This window comes from Alosa sapidissima, chromosome 6, assembly GCF_018492685.1.
Source record: "Alosa sapidissima isolate fAloSap1 chromosome 6, fAloSap1.pri, whole genome shotgun sequence".
Classification (NCBI taxonomy): domain Eukaryota; kingdom Metazoa; phylum Chordata; class Actinopteri; order Clupeiformes; family Clupeidae; genus Alosa; species Alosa sapidissima.
In genome coordinates this window covers 5,542,920-5,564,955 of record NC_055962.1, presented here as the reverse complement: position 1 = coordinate 5,564,955, position 22,036 = coordinate 5,542,920, and the positions used below count along the sequence as shown (strand labels likewise).

The window sequence follows — 22,036 nt, the reverse complement described above, 5'->3', positions numbered from 1 at the left end:
GAAGGAAGTCTGAGGTTGCTTGATTTGGTAGGGCTCGTGGAAATTCAGGAATATTTATGGAACCAAATGTGAAAAATGTATCTTTTCCAGATCTGCCCAGTTCATGGAAAACAACTGCATGCAGTGACTTTGTAAAGTGATGGTATTTTGAATGATTACAACCAAAGATTCTACAGCGCTACACGCAAGATGGATCTAAGATCTTTGATTGCATGATGATGATTATGTTCACCAATGCTCTTGTTGACATTTGGCATGAGTCTTAAAAACTGTTGTGTGCCTAGATCGCTGCATGGTTCTCCGAGGAATGTGTATGCGTCTTTCGGGGGGTGTGTCCATTTCCTGTTGCTCACACCATAAATCATCTGCTTTGATGGTCTCTGAGGTCGCAGGCGTACTGCTGCTGGTAGTTTCTCCGGAGATCCAACTACTGTAGAATAGCTCTGTCTAATTTTAGATCATGACTCTGCACAGCTCCAAAACTCTAGAAATGTAATTTAAGATACTTGCTTCAATAAAGCAGCTCATCCATTGATCCTGAAAGTGATCTTTGTCGGTGAAATCCTTTGGCCATTGATTCTGTGCAGTATATCTTTTTTTTTTTTTTTTTTTTTATTGTCAGTTGAGCTTCAAGAAACATGTGATGCCATCAGGTCAGCAGAAAGCGGGAGGAATGGTTCTAGCTGTATGGGGATTAACTCTCCGGTCTCTGGGTCTGCAGACCGGAGGGGGGTGGAGCATAGTGCCTACAGCTGGCCTGGTGTTGCTTGGCTCTGTCCTTCCTCATTAATTTCACATAATCCAGCTTGCCATGGCCTACAGGAAGTGCCCATCAACTCCCCTTGCCACCTACCCCTCCTTCCCCTCCTTCCCTAGTCCCTTCATCTAAACCACGCAGAAGCACAGAGGCTCTTTATATCCCTGGGTTTGATCAGTGGACATTGCTTTTGCTCAGTGGACTGGTAAAATGTTGTCCAGCAAACACATTTAACTTTCACTCTCACATTCTTGTTTTTTTTTCTCCCCAAAAACCACTCTCACACTCTCATGCAAGGCCCTTATTGTGGATGAAATGCAATTTGTCTAACGGCATAAGAATAGGCCCACTTGATGCTTTGTACAGCAAAGTGACCAAGGCATTGAAGTGGAAATGCATTAATGTGCGAAACGTTACCCTCACTGCTGGGGTCATGTTGTCATCTTTATAAGTTGAGCGATGTCACTGACACTCTTTTAGCCGAAGCCTTCTTAAGGAGACTGATAACTTCTTTTTGTAATACATTCCTATTCCCAATCACTTAAGAAAAAAATATTGGCCCAAAGTAAATGTATTTCTTGTGTACATTTTTCTTGGTTATTTACTGTTGGTAGACAATGTATATAATGTACAAAAAAGTACATTATAGTTGGTAGACTATATTACTACTATGTAATAAAGTTGGTAGACAATGTATATAATGTACAAAAAAGTCCAAAAGTAAGTGTTTTATTTGATATGCTTAATTTCCCAGGACATATTCTGTCTTTTATTTTTGAAGATGGATCCACTCTTATCTAGCCCATCAACTGCGATAGTCTGTAGAGTCATAAAGTGTGAGCATAAGCTGAGGAAAAGGGCTGGGTATGTGAATCTGTTTGATCTTTTTATTATTGACCTTCACACAACAAAGATGAATGAAAATGCTGAGAGCTGCACCATGATAAGGCTCCTAATGGACACTGAGAATACCCATTCGGTTTCACAAAACTGAGCATTTACCCTGAATTGTGGCATTCCTCCTGACGTTTAGAGAGAGCACAGAACTGGACTCTGTCTTATCAATATATTGTATTCACTTGCCTCCCTCCAGCCCAAATGTTGTGCTCGGTCATCAGTATTTCTATTGATGTCCAGAGCAAATGGAAACTTTCAACCGTCACTCTTACGTAATGTGCTGTCTCTTTCTCAGTAAGCCCTTTTCGAGCAGTATGGCGCTCAGACAAGTATTCATTTATTCCTTCTCCATTTGTGTCAGTCATTTTTAGAAGGCAAAAGGGAGAGAAAGGGACTGAAGGAATGAGGGACAAATAGAGAGAAGGAGAAGGAGGGTCAATGTTAGGGATGCACGATATATCGGCGGCCGATATATTATTAGCCGATAAGTGAAAAAAGGAAAATATTATTATCGGTCCGATAACAGAATTCTGGCCGATAATTTGCGCTGATATTTTTTAAAGTCCTAATTTAGGCCTACGTAAGGTCCGTCTGGCTACACTGAGCTAGCCTACTTGAGCTTGGTTGGCTATACTTTTTCCTCAATATAATGTCAGCGGTGTGAATGTATTTCACCACTCTAACAAAATCTGTGGATATGCGTTCATTTGGGAATCTGTGCATCTCAAAATCCTCTCGTGAATGATCGCCATTTAACCTTAACAGAGCGGAGCTCAGCCCTATCTAGAGCCGTCTTGTGCTGGTGTGTTTGCACTTTACCGCGCTGGTCGGGGAAACAAATAAACACTCCTTAATGGGACGAGTACATAAGTAGGCCTAGTTCTAAGTTGTGTTTTAGTATTATATTTGCATTACTTTAGCTTGGGCTTTGTATTATTACCTAGACATATGCTAACCATTTGTGCTTAAGTTCCAGACAGGTCATCATAATAAGTTATTAAAACCTTCGGGGCTAACGCCTTTCATTTCTGCTGCAGCAGGTTGTGCGCAACAGAGTAGACGGACATAAGATACAGTCTGAGGAGTTGCAGCTTTATTCAGTTACCCGCGTTACCCGCAGTTGAAACTAAACCTACGTTTCCCTCACAAACTCTGATTTGGTCGCTATACTGTAGCTTATTCCAAGCTGAGCTGTTTATGAGCGTTTAGTCCTAAATGAAAACGATTCAAACTCTCTAGCCACTCACTCGCAATTCACTGACGTCAGGTTCACTTAAAGCAACACCAAAGAGTTTTTTTATACCTTAAAATAATGTTTCCAAAATCGTTTCAGTGGTTCATCAACTCCTAACAGGGTGAATGGCAATTCTGCATTCGCTTCGCGGCCCTCTATCGGCTATTACCGCACTATGTAAGTTTGCCAGATCGGGTAGCGGATCTGTAGTTCGATGGAATGAGACATAAGAAACTACAAATTTGACTTGCATCTGATGTCGCAATACATCGTACTTTTATAAGTCATGCAAAATATTCTACCTTCTCTGTGGACATCTTATTTGCAAAGCCTGTGCTGGATAAACAAATAGCATGCGTGCGACAGAGGGAAAATTCTTTGGTGTTGCTTTAAAGGAGCCACACATACTGTAGGGCTAGGCTACTGTTATGTTGTTGACTGCCATACTATTGAGGACTATTATGAGTTCTGTCCATCATTTGGTGGTAGGTAAAATTACTGCAATAAAATTATGCTTCTTAAATGCTTTCCCCAAATCACTTTTCACAAATTTTTTTCATGAGTAATATTATCGGTTATCGTATAGGTATCGGCCACAACAAACCAATAAATATCGGTTATCGTTATCGGCCCTAAAATTCCATATCAGTGCATCTCTAGTCAATGTCCTTTCCTCAGCTAGAGTGATAAGCATTTTTCAATGTTTGAGTATACCGCATAGCCTATGCAACAAGGATTTGCATTCTTTTCAACGGAAATGGCAGCCAAGCTAGCGTAAACCCTTCCAAAACATTAATGATTTCTCAAGTTGCCTTTTCCAGAGGTCAGTGTTTTGAAGAACATAGGAAATACTTCCTCCCCCCCCTCCATACCGATATACCAAATGTAAATATTAACCAAACCTCATTCCTTTTTTTTTTTTTTTTTTTACTTTTTTTTTTTATGGCCATCTTCTCTGCAACGTGGAGGATGTTATTGGCTTAGTTGTAACCTACAGCATTTCTGTTTTGCCCCAAAAGTGCTTTCAGGTTCACTTCCCAGTTATTAGATGAATTACTGTGCCAGAGCAATGAAGTGTTGAGCAAGACCAGCAGTTGTGCTCCAATCTTCCCAAAGTGCTTATTTTCACTGGAGATGGTATGTTATTCCAAATGTCTGCAAGCACCATTTATTATTCCCTTCATTCTTTGTGATTTTTGAGGTTGCAGGTTCCATCCGTTGACTTAACAAGTTAAAGAGAAAAATAAGTAGACTAAATAAAAGTGTTCCCCGCTGTTCAAAGTGCCCAATTTGCCAAGTTTTCAACTCACTGAAAAGGGGTACTCACTAATGAAGTAATATGTTTAGTCCCCAAGGACAACTTAACTGTACTTAGTATTTTTTTTCTTGCCAAAAGGGATGCCCCTTCAACCTTCAGTTATTCTTGGATTTTAGGCCTTGAACATAATTTTGTCTTTTTTTTTTTAAAGATGTTTTGGTTGTGCTTGCACTTCACTTTAGCTAAAAGGCATAATAATTGTTGTGTTTTTTTAATGTGTTGGTTAAGGCTTCACTTAGCCTAATGAGGAGTAATTTGCTATTTCTGCTGTAGAATTGGGTCTATTATTTAGAGATTAGCTCATTGTCTTTTCCGTTTAAATGAGGGTTTAACATGATAAATGCTAATCCCATAACTGGGGCTGTTTCTCAGTTTTTTTTTTTTTTTTTTTTTGATTGTTGATTCTCTTCCCTCAGTTGAAACACTAATCATCCTTCGCATGGAAAACATTCCATTGGTTGAGACATGAGGGAGAAGGAGTTCAGTCATAACATGCATGTGCAGGGCCCTTGAATGTTGTGACTGCTCTTAGAAACAAGATGTTAAACCCTCTCTGCTTTGTTTTGTTCTGTTATCCCTTGGTCTGCTTCCATTTTGGTTTGGTGATAAACAAAGCTCTTGTAACTTGAGACCCCCTCGCCTCCGCTCTTATAGAGATTGCAGAAATGAAATGATTCAGCGTATTTGATGGGCAGGGAGTGGATGCCAAAAATGAGAGCAATACCCCATTGGAGTCTGCTCGGCAGGTTCGCCGCAAACCCCTCCAAGGAAATTTCCCTAGAGCACAGAGAAATGCACTGCTCCTCTCCAACAGGCCCTCCTGATAAGTTTTTGCTCTTTGGCTCTCCCTTCAGAAGAACTATCCTTGTCTGTCAAAGAGCATTCCACTCTTACACACTGGAAAAAAATACTTTCTCCCTTTTTTTTTTTTTCTCCCTTTCCCGTAATGTCGCAAGCGGAGGAAGTGAAGTCTTTATGCCTCCCAAAAAAGCTGTAGAAGTCTACCCCCTGAGCTCACTCTAGCAGAGCCAGATTGGCCTGTAAAAGGAAACATAAATATCTTGATGGAGCAATTGCATTGAGAAGGTGAAAATAATACTTTTTCTAGAAGTAGGGTTCTGTTACCCTTACATTACAGTTGGAGAAGAATGCTGCAAAGCACCGCCGGACCCCTGTTGATCAATTTGTATGTATGATTTGTGTGAACAAATTAACAAACATTTATCTACTTCACTGACATTTGGGAGTTCGAGCGAGAGTTCTATGAGGAAGCTCTGTGAGGGGTCTCCTAAGCTCATGCACTGTGAATAACTCAGTCAATCTCGAAACAGTAGTCGCCAGTCGGATAGTATTACTTGGGGGGGGGGGGGGGGGGTCCTGGGAAGTGCTTATTGAAAACTGGGATTTTATGTTGGAGCTGGGAGACATGTCGGCGTTAAACTGACCTCTCTACGGGTCAGTAGAACCTCACAGCTGACTCGCAGTATGCATCATCACTTGAGGAGGAAGTGTAGCCACCGATTGTTAACAGTAGTAGCGAGCGAGTGAGTTAATCACACATCTCTAACAGCACACAGTTGGGGTATCCAAATAACTTTAAAAAGTATCCAGGTTTAAGACTGTGGTCAAGATGAAGTTGGCAGAATGATCATTAGTCATTGTGATAGTAATGTGATCAAAAAGTTATTCTCATGGTGATGGGATCAAAACAATTCAGTATAAGTGAAATAAATGATAGCTAACATGATTTGGTTATCATATTATACATTATGCAATACATTAATTAGCACCACCATTAAGTTATTTGCTAGATTTTATTCAACATGATTTTACAAGTAAGTCAAAATACTGTTTTTGAACTACTGTTTTGGTGTTCCCCATGCTTACTGCATTTGTCTATGCTCTCTGTGCTCTCTCCTTCAGGAATGCCCAGAGCATTCGCCCCCTGCTGCTCCTCCTGAGGTCTCCGCCCCCTGCTGCTCCTCCTGAGGTCTCCGCCCCGGTGAGTGGAGCTCTGAGCGTGACCCCCCCAGCTGGTGTGACCGGGGCAGAATGCTGCTGCAGGGCTGGCCCCAGCAGTGCGCCTGAGCAAGAGGAGGCAGAAGCCGCGGCTGAGGGAGAGGATGGGGGTGAATGCCTCCAGCTACCCACACTCCTGCTCGCCACGCTTTGGGGGCAACTCCCAGACGCAGCAGACCTTCATAGGTAAATATTCTGCTCTGTTTCCCCTTGTTGCAGTAAGACAACTGCACACTTACGATTGTGCCTAAAGGTCATTAGAATGAGAACATGACTGATTCGCACAATTTATTAGCTTGTCAAATGTACTCAAGCACATAAATCATTTTGTACTAGTTATGGCTACGTTTTGATTTTTAGAATGTTTTTATTTGTTCATTTTGAGCAGTTCATTTTTGTCTCATGATGAGCAAAATGGTTTCCAGTCATAGTAGTCTTTAGCCAGTAACCTAATAGAGTACTGTAATTATAAATGCACTCATTTATATAAATATGTATCCATCACAACCAATACTGGCCATACGTGTGCCCACTGCTATGGCAACACACTGACAAGCCACATAAGGCTGTGCAGGGTTGGTACATTGATGCACTTTAAGTTTTCAATCGATCTCTTTTCAAATGGTTCCCGTCCAACTGAACGTATTCAAAACTGGTCATGACCCACACCTGCTTGAGGGAAATAAGCCCATAGGCTTCCCTAAAGACAGAATTCCTAAGGAGTCCTTTATATAGGTCACTGATAACGAAGGAGAGCAGCATAGCTATGAGCACAGTCTCTATTCAAGACCTCTTTACGACCCCTCAACGCTTTGTTTTTCAGTCAACAGCGCTGTGCTTCTGTTCAGCCACTCTTTTGTTTAACTGCTACAAGCACAAGAAATACTACTTTTTTTTTTTTTGTTGTTGCAACGTTTGCCTTTTGTTACTTTTGGTGCCGTTCCCATTATCCAGTGTGCGCAGCCTTTCATCTTAGCAGGCAGTTTAGTGCTGTTCCACCTTGACACCGTCACAACACTCCAGAGATTTGATTTTCTCTCCACTCCGCAGGGGCAGGGAGCGTTAACGACAACCCAGTGTGTTCGTCTGCACTCTGAAATGAATGAGTGGTAAAAGCTAAGGAAGGCCGTTCAGGTTTCCCATGCACCTTGAAACTGCTGGTGTACTCGAGAATCAAATCAAACAATATCCAGATCCTTCAGTGGAGCCCCTGGCAGTTGAATTCTTGTTATTGACTGGCATTGCCTCAAATGCGAAAAGAACAGGATGTGGTTTATGCCATTGTTTTCTCTCAGAACCTTCACTTAAGTGTGGTTTACTGAATTAGGTTTTTCAAAACAGCTTAGTGAATTGTAAATAAGTATGAGTGGTAAAGCTGGTGAAATGTGAATTTGCCAGAAACTGCATTTGATTGTCCTTGAATTTCCCTCACGGGATCAAAAAAAGTATATTTACTAATTTTCATGTGGAACACTAATCTTGTGTTTGTTAATTTATTTATTGAATAACGTCTAAAAATTCACCAGGGCTGACGGCTGTCCTCACACAGCTGTTTCCTTGTAGAGCAGGCCAGATTTCACATTTAATATTTTAGAAATATCTGTTTTTGAACCCCAGAGTCTCATAAATATTTACTAGGAGTCTCAGTGCAGTCTTTTATCATTGTTATTAACCCGCCCTCATCACAAACTGTACAACACCGAGGAGCACTAAAGCAAGAAAATAATTAAATACGTTTTAAGCAGTGACTAGATTTAAATGGCAATACATAGGTCATTAGAGTGAATGAAGGGTAGATGGGCTGACTGGATTGGATTGATCATCATCTAATGGGTGTCCAAACCTTGCCAAGTTTACCACAGAAGAATTGGACACTAGCTGAAGTGTCACTGGGGAGACATTAGTGTTTTGTGTTTCAGATGTTCTTCATAGTATCCCTCTCCAGGCAAAACATCCACATGGAGAGGGTGAGGAAAAGAGCACATGGCTTTGGCCATCATTATTCGTTTGGAGCTTGTGTTATGATGGGGTTTTTTTTTTTTGTCTTTCCCTCTTTCAAAGCAACACTTGGAATAATCCGAGTCTTCCTCTGAATGTATAATGTGAAATGTAGTGTTTAAAAGGAGGGAGAGAAGGCGTTCTCAAAGTGATGTCCCTTTCAGAATGTCTTTGATCTTCTAAAAGATGGTGTTGCCTCCTCAAGTCTGCCGACACCGACAAAACATTTTTACTCCTAATAGGAGGAAATATCAAAGCATGGACGCTTAGTTAAAATGCAGTCCTTAAGTGACCTGCTTTTTAGTCCAGAGCGGTTTTGAATATTTCATATGCATTTGTGTTTCAGAAGAAGAGCTTGAACTGAACTACAGCACAAGAAATGTTTTAAACTGTTTTGATACGAAAAGAATGGAAATGAACATTGAATGAGTCCTGGAAATGCCTAGATAATCCTAAATTTGCATTCATAGGTTTGCTCACCTAAATGGGCATTCCTTAAATTGAGCTCCTTTGTTATAGACTGATGTGCTCAATGGCATATCGGAATTTGACTTAATGTGGTCTGTCTTTTCACCATAGGTTCGAGATGTTTTGCATTAACATTTACAGGACATAATTATTTGGATGGTAGGAGCTGAGGCACTTTTCTCTCTTGTCAAAATATAATGAGTTTCTGATTCAAAAGCAATCTCATATACTGTACTCTGTTTCTCTGTGTCTGCATTTCTCTGTTTAATTCTCTTTCCCTGCCCCCCCCCTCTTCCCTCTATCTATCCATCATTTTTCTTGTTCTCCATCCTTTCTCACTCTATTCAACTTTCCACTGTCACTTTCTTGTCGCTTTCTGTTTTATCACTTTTTGCACTCCTCACACCTCTGTGCCTGCATTCTGTCTTCCCCTGTCTACACTCCTCTAACCGCTCTCTCTCTCGCTCTCTCTCTCGCTCTCTCTCTCGCTCTCTCTCTCGCTCTCTCTCTCGCTCTCTCTCTCGCTCTCTCTCTCGCTCTCTCTCTCGCTCTCTCTCTCTCTCTCGCTCTCTCTCTGTCTCTCTTCCCCCCCCCTCCCCTCCTCCATGTCTATGTCTACCAAACAGGTACGTCATACTCACCTCAGGGTTATGGATGTGAAGGGAAGCTCTACAGCCTGGAGGGCGGAGGGGGCGGTGGTGCCGGAGGAGGCCCAGGCGAGCGGCCGCAGGACCGCAAGAAGAAGAGCTCGGGCCTGGCCACGCTCAAGCGCCGCTTCATCAAGCGCCGCAAGTCGAGCCGCTCTGCGGACCACGCGCGGCAGCTGCGCGAGCTGCTGGCCTGCTGGGACGTGCGTGACGCGCACGCGCTGGTGGAGGAGTACGAGGGCACGGCGGCGCTCAAGGAGCTGAGTCTGGCGGCGGGCCTGGCGCGGCCCCCGGCACGCACCCTCCAGCGCGACCTGGCCGAGCTCTACCGGCTGCAGCTGTGCGCCGACGTGGAGCTGCTCTTCCAGGACGCCCGCTTCCCCGCGCACCGCGCCCTCCTGGCCGCCAGGTGCCCCTTCCTGGGCTCGCTGCTGGCGTCGAGCGGGGTCGGGGTGAGCGTCGGCGGAGGAGGGGTGAGCCCCGGCATGGGCGGGGCGCCCTCGATGATCTTGGACGTGGGCGCGGCGGCAGGGGCGGCCGGCGTGGGCATGGGCATGGACGCCGGCGTGTTCTCGACGCTGCTCTACTACCTGTACACGGGCGAGCTGAGCGGCGAGGAGACGCGACTGCGCAGTGGCGAGCTGCTCCTGCGCCTGGGCGAGGAGTTCGGCACGCCCAACTCGCTGGAGGCCGACATGCGCGTGCTCTGGGAGCGCATGAGCCACCACGACTCGCTGCTCTACTTCGCCTCCGACGCCGAGTTGGAGGCCGGGACGCCGGGAGGCGTCAGCGGCGGGGCGCAGACCCCCATGGGGCCCGGGGCCACGGCGGCGGCCGCTGCTGCAGCGGCGACGGCCGCCGCCGTGATGGGAGAGGAGGAGCTCCGCGCGCACAAGGCCATCCTCTCGGCCCGCTCGCCGTTCTTCCGGAGCCTTCTGCAGCGCCGCACGCGGGCCGGAGCCGGGCCACCTGGTGGCGAGGAGCCGCCCGACCCACACATGCAGCCTCTGCCCACGTGCATCGTCCTGGACGAGTCGATCATCCCCAAGAAGTACGCGCGCGTCATTCTGCACTGCATGTACACGGATCGCGTAGAGCTGTCGCTGGTTCTCCGGGGGAGCCCGTCGGCCGGCAGCCTTGGGGAGGTTCAGGCCCTCGTGGCTGGAAGAGGAGGAGGCATGACCCGCGCCGAGGAAGCCATGGAGCTCTACCACATCGCCCTGTTCCTGGAGTTCAGCATGCTTGCGCAAGGTGTGTATGTATGCGTCGTGTAATACACTGTAGAACACACACGCACGGCACATTGTCCCCCACTTCCCCCTTGTCCTGAGGTTAAACACGCAGTAGGTGCTCTGTTCAGACCTCCTTCTCATAGTAAGCGCAAGCAAACACACCACTGTTTGCACACTCTACTACCATAGTCCAGCTCCTAGTGTCCAAGCATATTGTGCCACATCCATTGTTTTCTAGAGAATATCTAGAGTTAGATATCTGTGGCACCCACATACACATTGTTTCCCACACATTGATTTACTTAATGTGAAAGTTGTTGGACCGTTTCGGCGATGATATTGATCAGTGAGTGCATTGGGCATTGCCTGCTTTTGCTTTTGTGTCCCTGTACTTTTTTTCCTTGTTTCCTTCTGGAACATTCTTTAATTAAATCCACACACACCTCTGCTCTCTCTCTCCTCAGTCCTTTGGCATGCTCCGTTTGGGACATTCTGTGTCAAATCAGACAGAATCCAGGAAAATGATTGGTGTTCAGTCATGCCATGAAAAAGAGCATGCCATACACACTGGTCTTCAGTCATATTGAGAACATGTTTCTCTTTCAACCTACAAAGTTTGATTGGGGATGAATAATACTTTTCAAGATATTAATGATGTGTTTTTCAGGCTGTCCAACTGAAGTTATATCAAAGGCAGAAAAAATATGAGGACATAGGATTTGAACAGAAATATTTTACAGGCCTTGATTTTTGGAACCCGTTCATGATGTAGACAAGGTTTGAACAAAATCTTAAGACCGTACACCAACAAACTTATCTGCTATGACACCAAATGGCCCATTTTCATTTCCATCTTGCGGTTTCCCCTCCCTGCTCTAATGAATTCCGCGCTCGTCAGCTCAGGGGGAGGACTGAGTGCAGGTTGGGGCGGGCCTTCACTCCAGTCCTGTAGGAGACGGATGCTTTGGGAGGAATTCCCCAGTGCCGCAGCATTCTGAGTTTCCTGTTTTTCATCTTCTTGCTCCCGCCCATCACGGTGTTCTCTCTGTCTCTTGTCTCTTTTTTTCCCTTCCTTTGAAGTGTTTGATGTGTTGGAAGCACTTTTTTACAAAATTATCCATTATAGCCATTTGAAGTTTTCCCCTTCGTTTCTTTTGGTTTTGTAGATTACAGGGTTTTTTTTTTTTTTTATTGTTAGGTCTTGTATGTTTCCATTTGCCGTCTCACTTGTGACCTAGTGGATTGACCTAGAGGAGATTATATGGATTTTAATTTGAGTTGGTTCATGTAGGTGTTTTGAAGATATGATACAGTACTGAACACTGGATATTTGGGGCATGTCGCCACAAAGTGATATATTGTTTCATTGGATGTTCAAAATCTATCACTCCTTTCAATCCGATTGAAATTCCAATCAGATTGGGCAATTTTATTCTGATTTATATGAGTAGAACCGGATTCATGCTCAATCGGTTTGAAAATAATCATAATAATATATAATAATAATAATAATAATATATAAAAAAAAATTTGGATGGATTGAGCCTAGTTGTAGGCCTAGGCCTAATGTTTAATGTGAAATAAATAAGTAGCCTAAAAGGCAACATTCGAAATTAGGAGATATAAGGCAAGATAAGAGTAATTGGAGAGAGAAACTGAGTAGCCTTGGCTATTTTTAAGATCTTAATGTGAACTTAAAATAAAATTTAAGATGAAACAAGGATGGATATTCCACAGCTGGTTCCTTGAACCATGGACGGATTATGAACTTTCGGGCCCCTGGGCCCAGATGTATTAAGGGCCCCCCACTAATTATCACATATGTGAAAGGGGGGTTTGGGTGTCCTCCCTCAGAAATGTTTTAATTTGTTTAATGTGATTTCCTGTATTCTGTGCATTTTGGGCATGGCCAGTACTAAATTCAATCAGATTCATAGCCTACATCCTGATGTGTTGATATTGAGGCAATGATTTCATGCAAAGACTTTGGCTTAAGGGCCCCCTGACTAGGGATGGGCATCGTTAAGAAATTATCGATCTCGATGCCATTGTTGAGTCTGCTTATCGATGCGATTCCTTATCGATTCCCATATCGATTCCTGTACCATTTGCTTAACACTTACAGGATGGCTTTGAGAGTTGTTGGCTTCATTATCAATACAGAAGTTGAATGCTTTAAAATTTCTAAAAAAGTAAACATTTCTAAAACAAAGCTTTGTAGTGGAATCGTTAACATGTGGATGTTTACGATTCCGATGGATAGGAACGTTTGGAACCAGTTCCTAACCGATACCTGGAACCCATTCCCAAGCCTACCCCTGACCCCTTGGGCCCCTGGGCCTGGGCCGGTAGGTCCGTGCAGTAATCCATCCCTGCCTTGAACCCATCAATCAGCAAGTTTAATTTTTTGTTTTGTTGTTTGTTGACCCGAAATCCTGGAAACCCAGGAACATCGCGTTGTTGGGCAGTGAATGGATGTAGGCCTAACTAGATTGATCCACCACAATCATATTGCCCTCTTAAATCGTAAAATATTCTGTGGTCTCGGTTCACTGTTGAATGGGTAGGCCTAGCCTACCCTATGTTTGTTCAAAATATATGCTTTGTCTAGTAGAGGTGCTTAAAATTGGCGCTTTTAAAAATCGCCTGTCTCAGAATATGTAGAAGAGTCGGTCCAGGGCAATTCTGCGCAAAACTGTCACATAACGGCAACATAATGCCATGGTTGCCTCTTTAGTTGGCACGGACGTGACAGTTTTGCATGGCATTGCCCCCGTATCGTTATATAAAGCTCTGTTCTTGCTGTTCTAGCTTTCTCCTCTTTGAGCAATCGATGATTTGAAAATAACTTACTTATCGCTAACTTGGATATCCATCTGATTGTTTCTCGTCCCGACTCCTCTCCTCGCTCGTTTCAGGCTGTGAAAGTGAGTCTCTTCACCATAGTAACTTTACTCACTGACTCGACTTTATCAGAATTCACAGATTTCACTGGCTGAGTAGCAACAAGCGAAATGATGGTTCCTGAAGCTACTGAAGTAAATGCTGTTATCCTAACCTACGAAACTTTTAGAGCAGCTTTGAAATCTTACGTGAAAATCTAAATTAGGCTATTATGGTCCGGGTCCGGATAGGATCACGTCAGGTTCCGGACTCGGACCGCGGTCCGCCATTTGACGACCCCTGGTATAGGGTCTCATCATCGAAAATTTGCTGTAAACTTGAAATGAATGCATAATAGCAACCAGATTCTTTGAGTCAGTTAATTGCCATGACACTGTGTATAAAAGAAAAATGACAATGGCAATCTCCTTTGCTTTAATCTTTCCTTACTGCTATTGTAAAGAGATCACCCCTCAGTGCATTTCAAAACTAAACTCAATACAACCCAATCTCTTTCAAATTGCTATGGTACATCTCAGAATTAACATTAGCCACATAGGACTCATTATGTCGCGACACGCCCCGTTGGTCCGAAGTGCAGCATCATCATTTGGTGCAGTGGATATCGAGATGGCCTCATGGCAGGTTAAGGAGCCAGATCAGCAAGTCCTGCACCATAGATTGTCCTTCATGAATGATCAGTGTTTGCCTGCGGACAGACCAGTAAATGATCTTTGCTGCTGTGCAAGGCGTCGGCCTCATCTGTGTGCAGAGACCGTGACTAATGATTAGCCTTGTTGCAGTGCCACATGTGTGGTTATTGATTGAGAGCGGGAGACACGTGGATGACGAGTATGATTATGAAGTGGCGTGGCACTCTTTGCCCCATGGTTTGTTTTTCTGCTTTTCTGCTTTTCCTATGTTGTTCCAGAACTCCTTTCCTTTAAGAATGTCTCATCCCTTGGCTTGAAAAAGGCAAGTGTTCTGAGCTGTGAGTGAAACTCCTCGTGGAGAATTGATTAGCCTGCCGGATCGTTGTCCAATCTTCGCTCCTGTTTTTTCAATCGCAAATGATTACTCCAGGGCAGGGGAATAGATTTCATGCCTCAGATTAATGGCTCCTCAAAATGGACTATTGACTATGGGATTCATTTTAGCCTTCTTGAGAATGAAGTATTATTTAGACACCCCATTTTATCTCCAGAACGGTGTCCCATACGAATGTCACCTTTCTCTCATGCGTTTGTATATCTGTCTGTATGTTTCTTTAACCAATAGCAATGATGGTATTGCTGGTATGTGATTCTGACTTCTTGTCAATCTCTGTAGCCTGTGACTGTAAGGACACCGGCTACATCACAGCTCCAACTCCCAAGCCCCTATCAGTCAACTGGAGCAGGAATCTCAGAATCCAACCTGCCTTGAGTCAGTTTCAGCCACTGCTCATTTTTTAACTCCTCTTTAGCCCTTTTACTCTTAAATAAACATCCCAGGGCACACCTTCCTCCGGTGCACTGGCACAGGAAATGCAGCGTTGTTTGTGCATTAAATTATGGAGTCGAAGAAGGCCATCATTATTTATTGATAACATTAACACCCGGCAGGCTGATTTTAATGGCAGTATTAGAGATGAGTCACAAACACCTCATAATGATCTGTGCATCTGGGCTGCCGGGGGAGGGGAATAATCCTCCACGCTTAAGGTAGCGTAGGGGCTAGCAGATGTAGGCCCTCCTTGGATAATGTATCTCCTAAAGATTAACATGCCCACTTACATGTCATCTCTAAGCACGTACACACACACACACACACACACACACACACTCTTACATTCTTACAGACACACTATCGCGCTGTCCAGTCTGCTTGTGTTACCCTGTCCAGATGGCGTAGTTGGATTTGTAAAGGATCGAGCGTTTCTGTGTGTGTTGATGGAGGCTGCGGAGCGGCGAGATGATTTGTATAAAAAGCAGCTGGAGATCTCGTGCGTGTTTGTACACGTAGGCGATCGTTCCCACTCAGCTCAAACAGATGCACTTGGCCACCGCGCTCCGGTGAACTCCAAACTAAACCAAGGGAGGGGAAAAAAACGGCCTTCCTTCTCCGAGACCAATAAAGCCTTGCACTCCTCCGTCGTGTCAGTTTGGATAAGGCTGGATTGGTCCCCTCTCTCACACACACAGAGAGACACACACACAGAGAGACACACACACAGAGAGACACACACACAGAGAGACACACACACAGAGAGACACACACACAGAGAGACACACACACAGAGAGACACACACACAGAGAGACGCATGCGCTCATCCAAAGCAAACACACAGAGGCTCACACCCACGCACACATAAGCAAGGCAACTGGACATGAGCCTCAATCTGTCTGTTCCTGAAAGTGACCCTGGCATCCTGACCAAGCCCAGGATACTCTGGAGATCTCACCCATACACAAACACTTCAGGTACACCTCTCCATACTCCATGCATGCATCCACTACCCTCCATAGACTTACCACACACAAGCATACGGTACATTTACATACAGTACAAATGCTATATGAAGCACTATACCCTAATTTCCCTCACGGGATCAAAAGAGTATATATACTTAATGCCCAGGCAATGTCTATTTCTAACAGACACACACATCATAGATTAACTTTTTTTGCGCATACACACACACACACACACTCTGGTTGGTGATAGCCACAGGTTTTTGCAGAAGGTCATAGTGACTTAGCCCTCTCTTCCTGCTCTGTGGGAGGTGAGGACTCCACATCACAACGCCACACACACACACACCTCTGCATACCCAGATATCAGCATGTGGGTTTTGCTGCTCTGCACTGAAAGGGCAGCTCACACACACACACACACACACACACACACACACACACACACACACACACACACACACACACACACACAATCCTGATTGAATCCTGGATGTGCGGAAGGAGGAGCTGCAGCAGGCTGATACAGCAGCAGGCTAAGAGCAGGCAGTAGATGCACATGAGAGCGAGGCACAGCCTGGCCGCACAAAAGGACGCCAGAGCTCACCACCGCATACAGAACTGATACGGCTCAGATACTTGAGAGAGACTGAGGCGATAAATATATTAGATGATGACGGGGAGAAATGCCTGTAACTGATACAGAAAGGGAGCATTCAAAATAGACTGGCAGAGGCGTAGAACAGATAGGCCCACAGATATGATGGAGAATGTAAAATCTGCCCTATATAAATTGCCCAGAGAAGAGAAAAAAGAAAATCAGAAAAAACATTCATTGATTCCAAGTATGGGTCTTGTCTTGTTGAAGCGAAGTCTCTCTCTCTGCCTGTTTTGTCTGCTGTAGGAACTGGGGCTTCCTCATTGCACTTGTGTAATGGTGTAACGGGGCATCCGCAATCATGGTGGTTATGAGTAACCATGCTTGGCAGTAGGGCCTGGCTGCAGAGATGTTATGCACTGAGTCAGTTGTGGTCGCTGGGAGCCAACCCAATTTGCGCCGTCTCCAATGAGAATGATGCCATATTATGGGCTATTTCAGGAAGCACACAGACTACACACACCTGTATTTGTGTACACACTCACACACACTATACATACACTATACACTCCCACTCCTATAAACACAGTAATCAGTAGTACCTCTCTGCAACATGCATTCAGTACACACCAATCTCTGTAGTTTACAGTTGTCCCCACACACACACATTTGAGTTGTTCCTGCTTGTTATTGAAATAGTGTGGAGAGTGGTTCTGTTAATAATAATCTTAACAGAAGTGTGGTCAGCACCCCCATATAGAAAAGGACGTGCTTCACCTGCTGAGTGCACATTAGTTGTCCTTTAGTTGGCTGCAGTACATAATAATAAGTAATATCAGTTGATTGTTCAAATATTACGTCAGTCATTATCTATACAACACGTTCCCTACATATCAGTGATCGTAACAGAGTGACTTCCTGGAGGCTTTTTGATTAGCCAGTTCAGTAGAAAAATTTTGAAAACTGTGATTCATTTTCAAGTAGGCATTTAATATATCTGGATATCTGGTTTGCATTTAATATATGTATGTTTAGAGGTTTATATGTATGTTTGGAGGTTTATCTGTATGTTTAGAACGTAGGGGCGGACTGGGACCAAAAATCGGCCCTGGCATATTTGGCCCAAGCGGCCCTCAAATTGGTCGGGCACACCTAATTAAATACAGAATCTTTGCGTTACCCTTGAATATGTATATTTTCAACTGTCATGGCGCACTGAAAGTGATGTAGGCCTCACTCTGACTGATCAGAGGTAGGCATGGAGCACATGATTTCCATAATCAAGTAGGCTATACAAGCAATTGTTAAAGAAGAGTTTCTGCTTGAATTCAAAGTATCATTTCAAATTATTCAATAGGCTACATTTAAACTATACAATGCTCAATTGACAGCAGCACCAAAAAATACTGAAACCTATGTGTAAAGAGTTAAATTACCCAGATTGTCGTAGACATTAATGTAATTTATACTAGTTATCACTTTGGACAACTGAAACAACATGAAATAAACAGGGCTGGAAATATTTTATTCCTGTAGGCTATACTACCTACCTACATTGCTGGTACATTTTGGAACAGTATAGCTACATGAACTAATTATCTGTTCCAGTAGCCTATCGTATAGGTTATAGCTTAGTTGGCTTAAGCATGACTTTACGTTTTGTAACTTACATTTCCGTCAGTCTACAGTCTTTTAGCCCATGGCATTATAACCCTTCCAAGATAGAAACCTTCTCTACTTTGAGAGACCAACCACCACTCATGCCATCGATGTTGAATTTTGGGTGTCTGACGGAAACTGATCAATCTGACCAACAATTAACGTCGATTTGACACATTTGCTGTCCGGGTTTGCAAATCATTCATTTAGAAAATTTAAGTTGCGCTATTTGTTATTGTAATCACAGCACGGCCTTATGTCATTACGATATCATTACATTATCACAATTAATAAGTCATCTAATCATCATCGTCAGCATGGCATGTCACACATAGCCTACCTGCTCCACCAGTGAGTGAGTTCTTATCATGTAGCCTCAATAGGCTCGCACTCTCCACCATCTGCTCACTGTCCCTCTGCTCTAGCTTGCGTACATCCTCGTTCAAACTCAACGAACTTCAACATGTTACTGACATGCTAGCCTACTTGCAATATTGTATTTTTGAATCTTCTACATTGGTGTTAATTTTGCACAATTGTCACTACCGGCACCCGCCGCAATTTCGTGTAGGCAACTTCGATTAACTTTTGATGCGCTCACAGAATCCTGGCTCTAAGCCAAAATGGGAGGGGTGGGGCCTGACGTGAGCTGTTATTGGATCAGTCTAGTGTCAATAGAAATGTAACCAGTGGGCCGCTTATTGTCCTTCCTTTGGACCGATCGTTGGCCAAAATAATTATATAGCCTATTGTATCGGCCCAAAAGGTGCGCCGGCCCACCGAGAAAATGCCAGTAAATACCGGTATGCCAGATGGCCAGTCCGCCCATGTTAGAACGTGTTCGTAGATGGTGTTGTTGTTGTGTTTCTCAGCAGGGAGAAAACAAGCAGCACTTAATTGAATAAGTTTGATGGATCTTGGGTGTGACTGCAGCTGTGCGGAACACCCAGCCTATGTCTGGCCTGGGTCCTTCCTCCCCGTTTGCCTCTTTGACACTCGCTCTGACACAAACATACAAAGAGCCCTTTTTTTTTTTTTTATTTAGCTCTGCTATTAAAGGCCACTAGGGAATAATAATGATGTGCGCGCAGCGCATGCAGGGGGCCTTCTGCGGAGGAAATGAAATCATGTCCTCAGAGATGCGGCCACCCATCAGCCATTAGGCCTCCAGTCAGCGGCCGGCAGGCTCTCCTGGACACGGCGAGCGGACATCTGGGCCAAGCTGCATAATTAATGTATTCCCGTCCCAGGGCGGCCGTGTCGGCCCGGTACCGCCGAGACACGGGCCAGAGCGGACTGGACCGCCCCGCTCAGCTCTGCTCTGGAGCCCGCCTGGCTGGCTGTCTGGCCCTCTGCCCGAGACAAAGAGTAATCATCACACCCGTCTGTCTCGAGCCGACCAAGCAGGACGTGGAGGGTTGGATGGGTGGGGGAGGTAGAGGGGGGTGGGGGTGGGAACCGATTGATTCTTGTGGAGGCAACAGCCCGACGATAGCAGGCGACGGAGTCTGGGATGCTATGATTTCTGATCTCCCAGGGACCTGGCTGTGATGTAGCCTAGCGCATGGTTTGGGGTTGGTGGTGTGCGGGGTTCCCCTGGGAAGCGTAGGCATGGGGGTTCTCCTGAATCTCAGCCCTGTGGGAACACACCTGTGTGGGAGTCTCTTCACCACTGGCATCCCTAGACAGTGCTTTTTTAAAATGCATTAAACTCCTAGAATGGTTAATGTATACTTGTCTGCCTGTCTCTGTGCTCTGACTCGGCATCCCACCACATCTACAAACTCGTGGTGGTAGACAGCCAGACCAATGACACAGCAGTGTAAAGAGCTGTGCTGGCTGCATGTCCATGTCCATGTTGGTGGTGTTGCATGAGTGGAGCTGTAGAGAGCTGGGCGGTAGTATTATTTGGTCATCATCAGGTGTCTCAAGGCAAGGGTTGACTAGGCCTCTTTTTAGAGCTCCCATGTGGTCAATAATGTGGTGTATATGGTTGCTTAAAAGTGCCCTGTGTGTGTGTGTGTGGTCTCTAATTGAACAGCCATTTAATTCTGAGATTTTTCATTATTTTCTCTATGTCCCAGTTGATTCTGGGTATGATGTGTTCCTATTCTCGGCATTTACTTGCTTGGTGTACACTCCTGCCATGCATAATAGCACTACCGGAGACAAAATACATGGAATGTACAAAAATATTTGCCAACACTTTTGTCACTTAAGTCCAGCACAACATTGTTACTGAATTATGTCATCATTTTGGGCCAAGAACATTTTTGCAGCTCTAAGGATTCAAGGTCCAATTTTCAGTCAGAGGACCTTCGTCATAATATCCAGTGAAATCCTTTCATGCTATGGCAGCTTAGCAATCAAATATATTCTCTACAGGGAAAACAACTGCCCAAGGCTTTGAAATACACTGCGAGAAAACAAATGATTGGGACTCCTAGCATGCAGCCAGTTGAGGTAGGAGGCGTCGCCACCCACCTGTCAATCAAGCATTCAGCTAGGTCAGACTTGGAAAAGTGGAAGTTGAGGGTTTTATATAAAAAAAAGAAGAAACGCTTCCACCAAAATTGCTGAGTCTACCTCTAAAACGGCATATCCCAGCATTCCCCACTGACCAATCGGTCAGTCCGAGCATCCCACCGGAGCGGTAGTGACGGAAGCACGGTCACACAGAACAACGTGACAAAGTGCAGAGTGTGCAGAGGTGTTGGGATGACTCGGTGGAAGGTGGGAGGGAGGGAGGGAGAGAGAAGGGGAAGTCTGGAATGCACAAGAAGAACGAAAGAGTGTGCTGTCTTGGCTGGCATGCTTTTAGTCATAAGAAGAAGGGAGAGACACACACGCAGACAGACACGCTGCTTAAAGCTCTGACTAATGAATGCGTAGAGGCATGCCTGTCAGCACACACCCAGAGATCACACCTCACCAGGGGCGCTTCTGCTCCTCTGTGCTGGTGAGCTCAAATATGAATCATGTCTTCAAGACCGGGAAACAAAAGCAGGAAGTATTTGGAAATGCCTTTCTTTTTCACATGTTTGTGTACCTGGATTTCTGCCAATGTTGTGGTTCATATAATGAGTAGATTGTGTGTGTGTGTGTCCCAATCCCAGAATGTGTCCACAATGTTTCCATTGTCTTCTCAATCTAATAAGAAAAGCAGTTGTTTTTGATGTTGTACTTCATTGTGGAAGTTCAGTAGGGCAGTAAGAGAAGAAAGCCAGGCAACCAGAGATAAACAGAAGCACGATCCGCTCAATCCCAGGCTCAGCCCAGCCCAGCTGCGGTGCATTCTAAACAGCATCAGCAGCCAGCCGCCATCCTCCTGTGGAGCTATCTGGAGGCTAACAGTAACAGCGGGTCTTGTTATAGCATGCTCCCATGGACCTCCATATAGAGCCACAATTAAGTTAGCTGCTCTCCTCTGGGGGAAGGGTGACTGTTTGATGTGTTAAGCGTCTTGATGAAAATGTGCTGCTCTAACTGAACTGGACTCATGCCGTGTGTGTGTGTGTGTGTGTGTATGTGTGTGAGTGTGTCTGTGTGTGTGTGGTGTGAGAGACGGTGGGGGGGAGAGTAGAAAGACAGTGGTGGCAGTAAAAAGCTGGTGAATTGATACTGGTGCTGATTTATGGCCCTTTTACCTTCTCTGATTTCCTCAGGGGCTTCATCAGCACAATTGTCCGTCTATGCGACACCGTTATTTTTCTGGTGACCTCTGTCCGACCTCTCGGTCCCTCATTCTGTGTCTCTCTCTCCCTCTTGTCCTTTCTCTTCTCTCTCTCTCCTCTGCCTCTCCCTTTTTTTCTCTCTTCAATACATCATCTTTCTAATTCCAATTCCTTTTTCCCACTGCATCCCTCTTTTTT

General features: G+C 44.8%; 1 protein-coding gene across 1 annotated transcript in view; it reads left to right on the top strand.

Annotated features, from left to right (window-relative positions):
* btbd7 (BTB (POZ) domain containing 7) overlaps positions 1-22,036 on the top strand; it is a 72,815-nt gene that overhangs the window by 20,689 nt on the left and 30,090 nt on the right. Inside the window, 2 exon segments of the mRNA XM_042094442.1 lie at positions 6,130-6,411; positions 9,318-10,589. Coding sequence (XP_041950376.1) covers positions 6,330-6,411; positions 9,318-10,589 — 1,354 coding nt within the window. The 5' untranslated portion in view covers positions 6,130-6,329.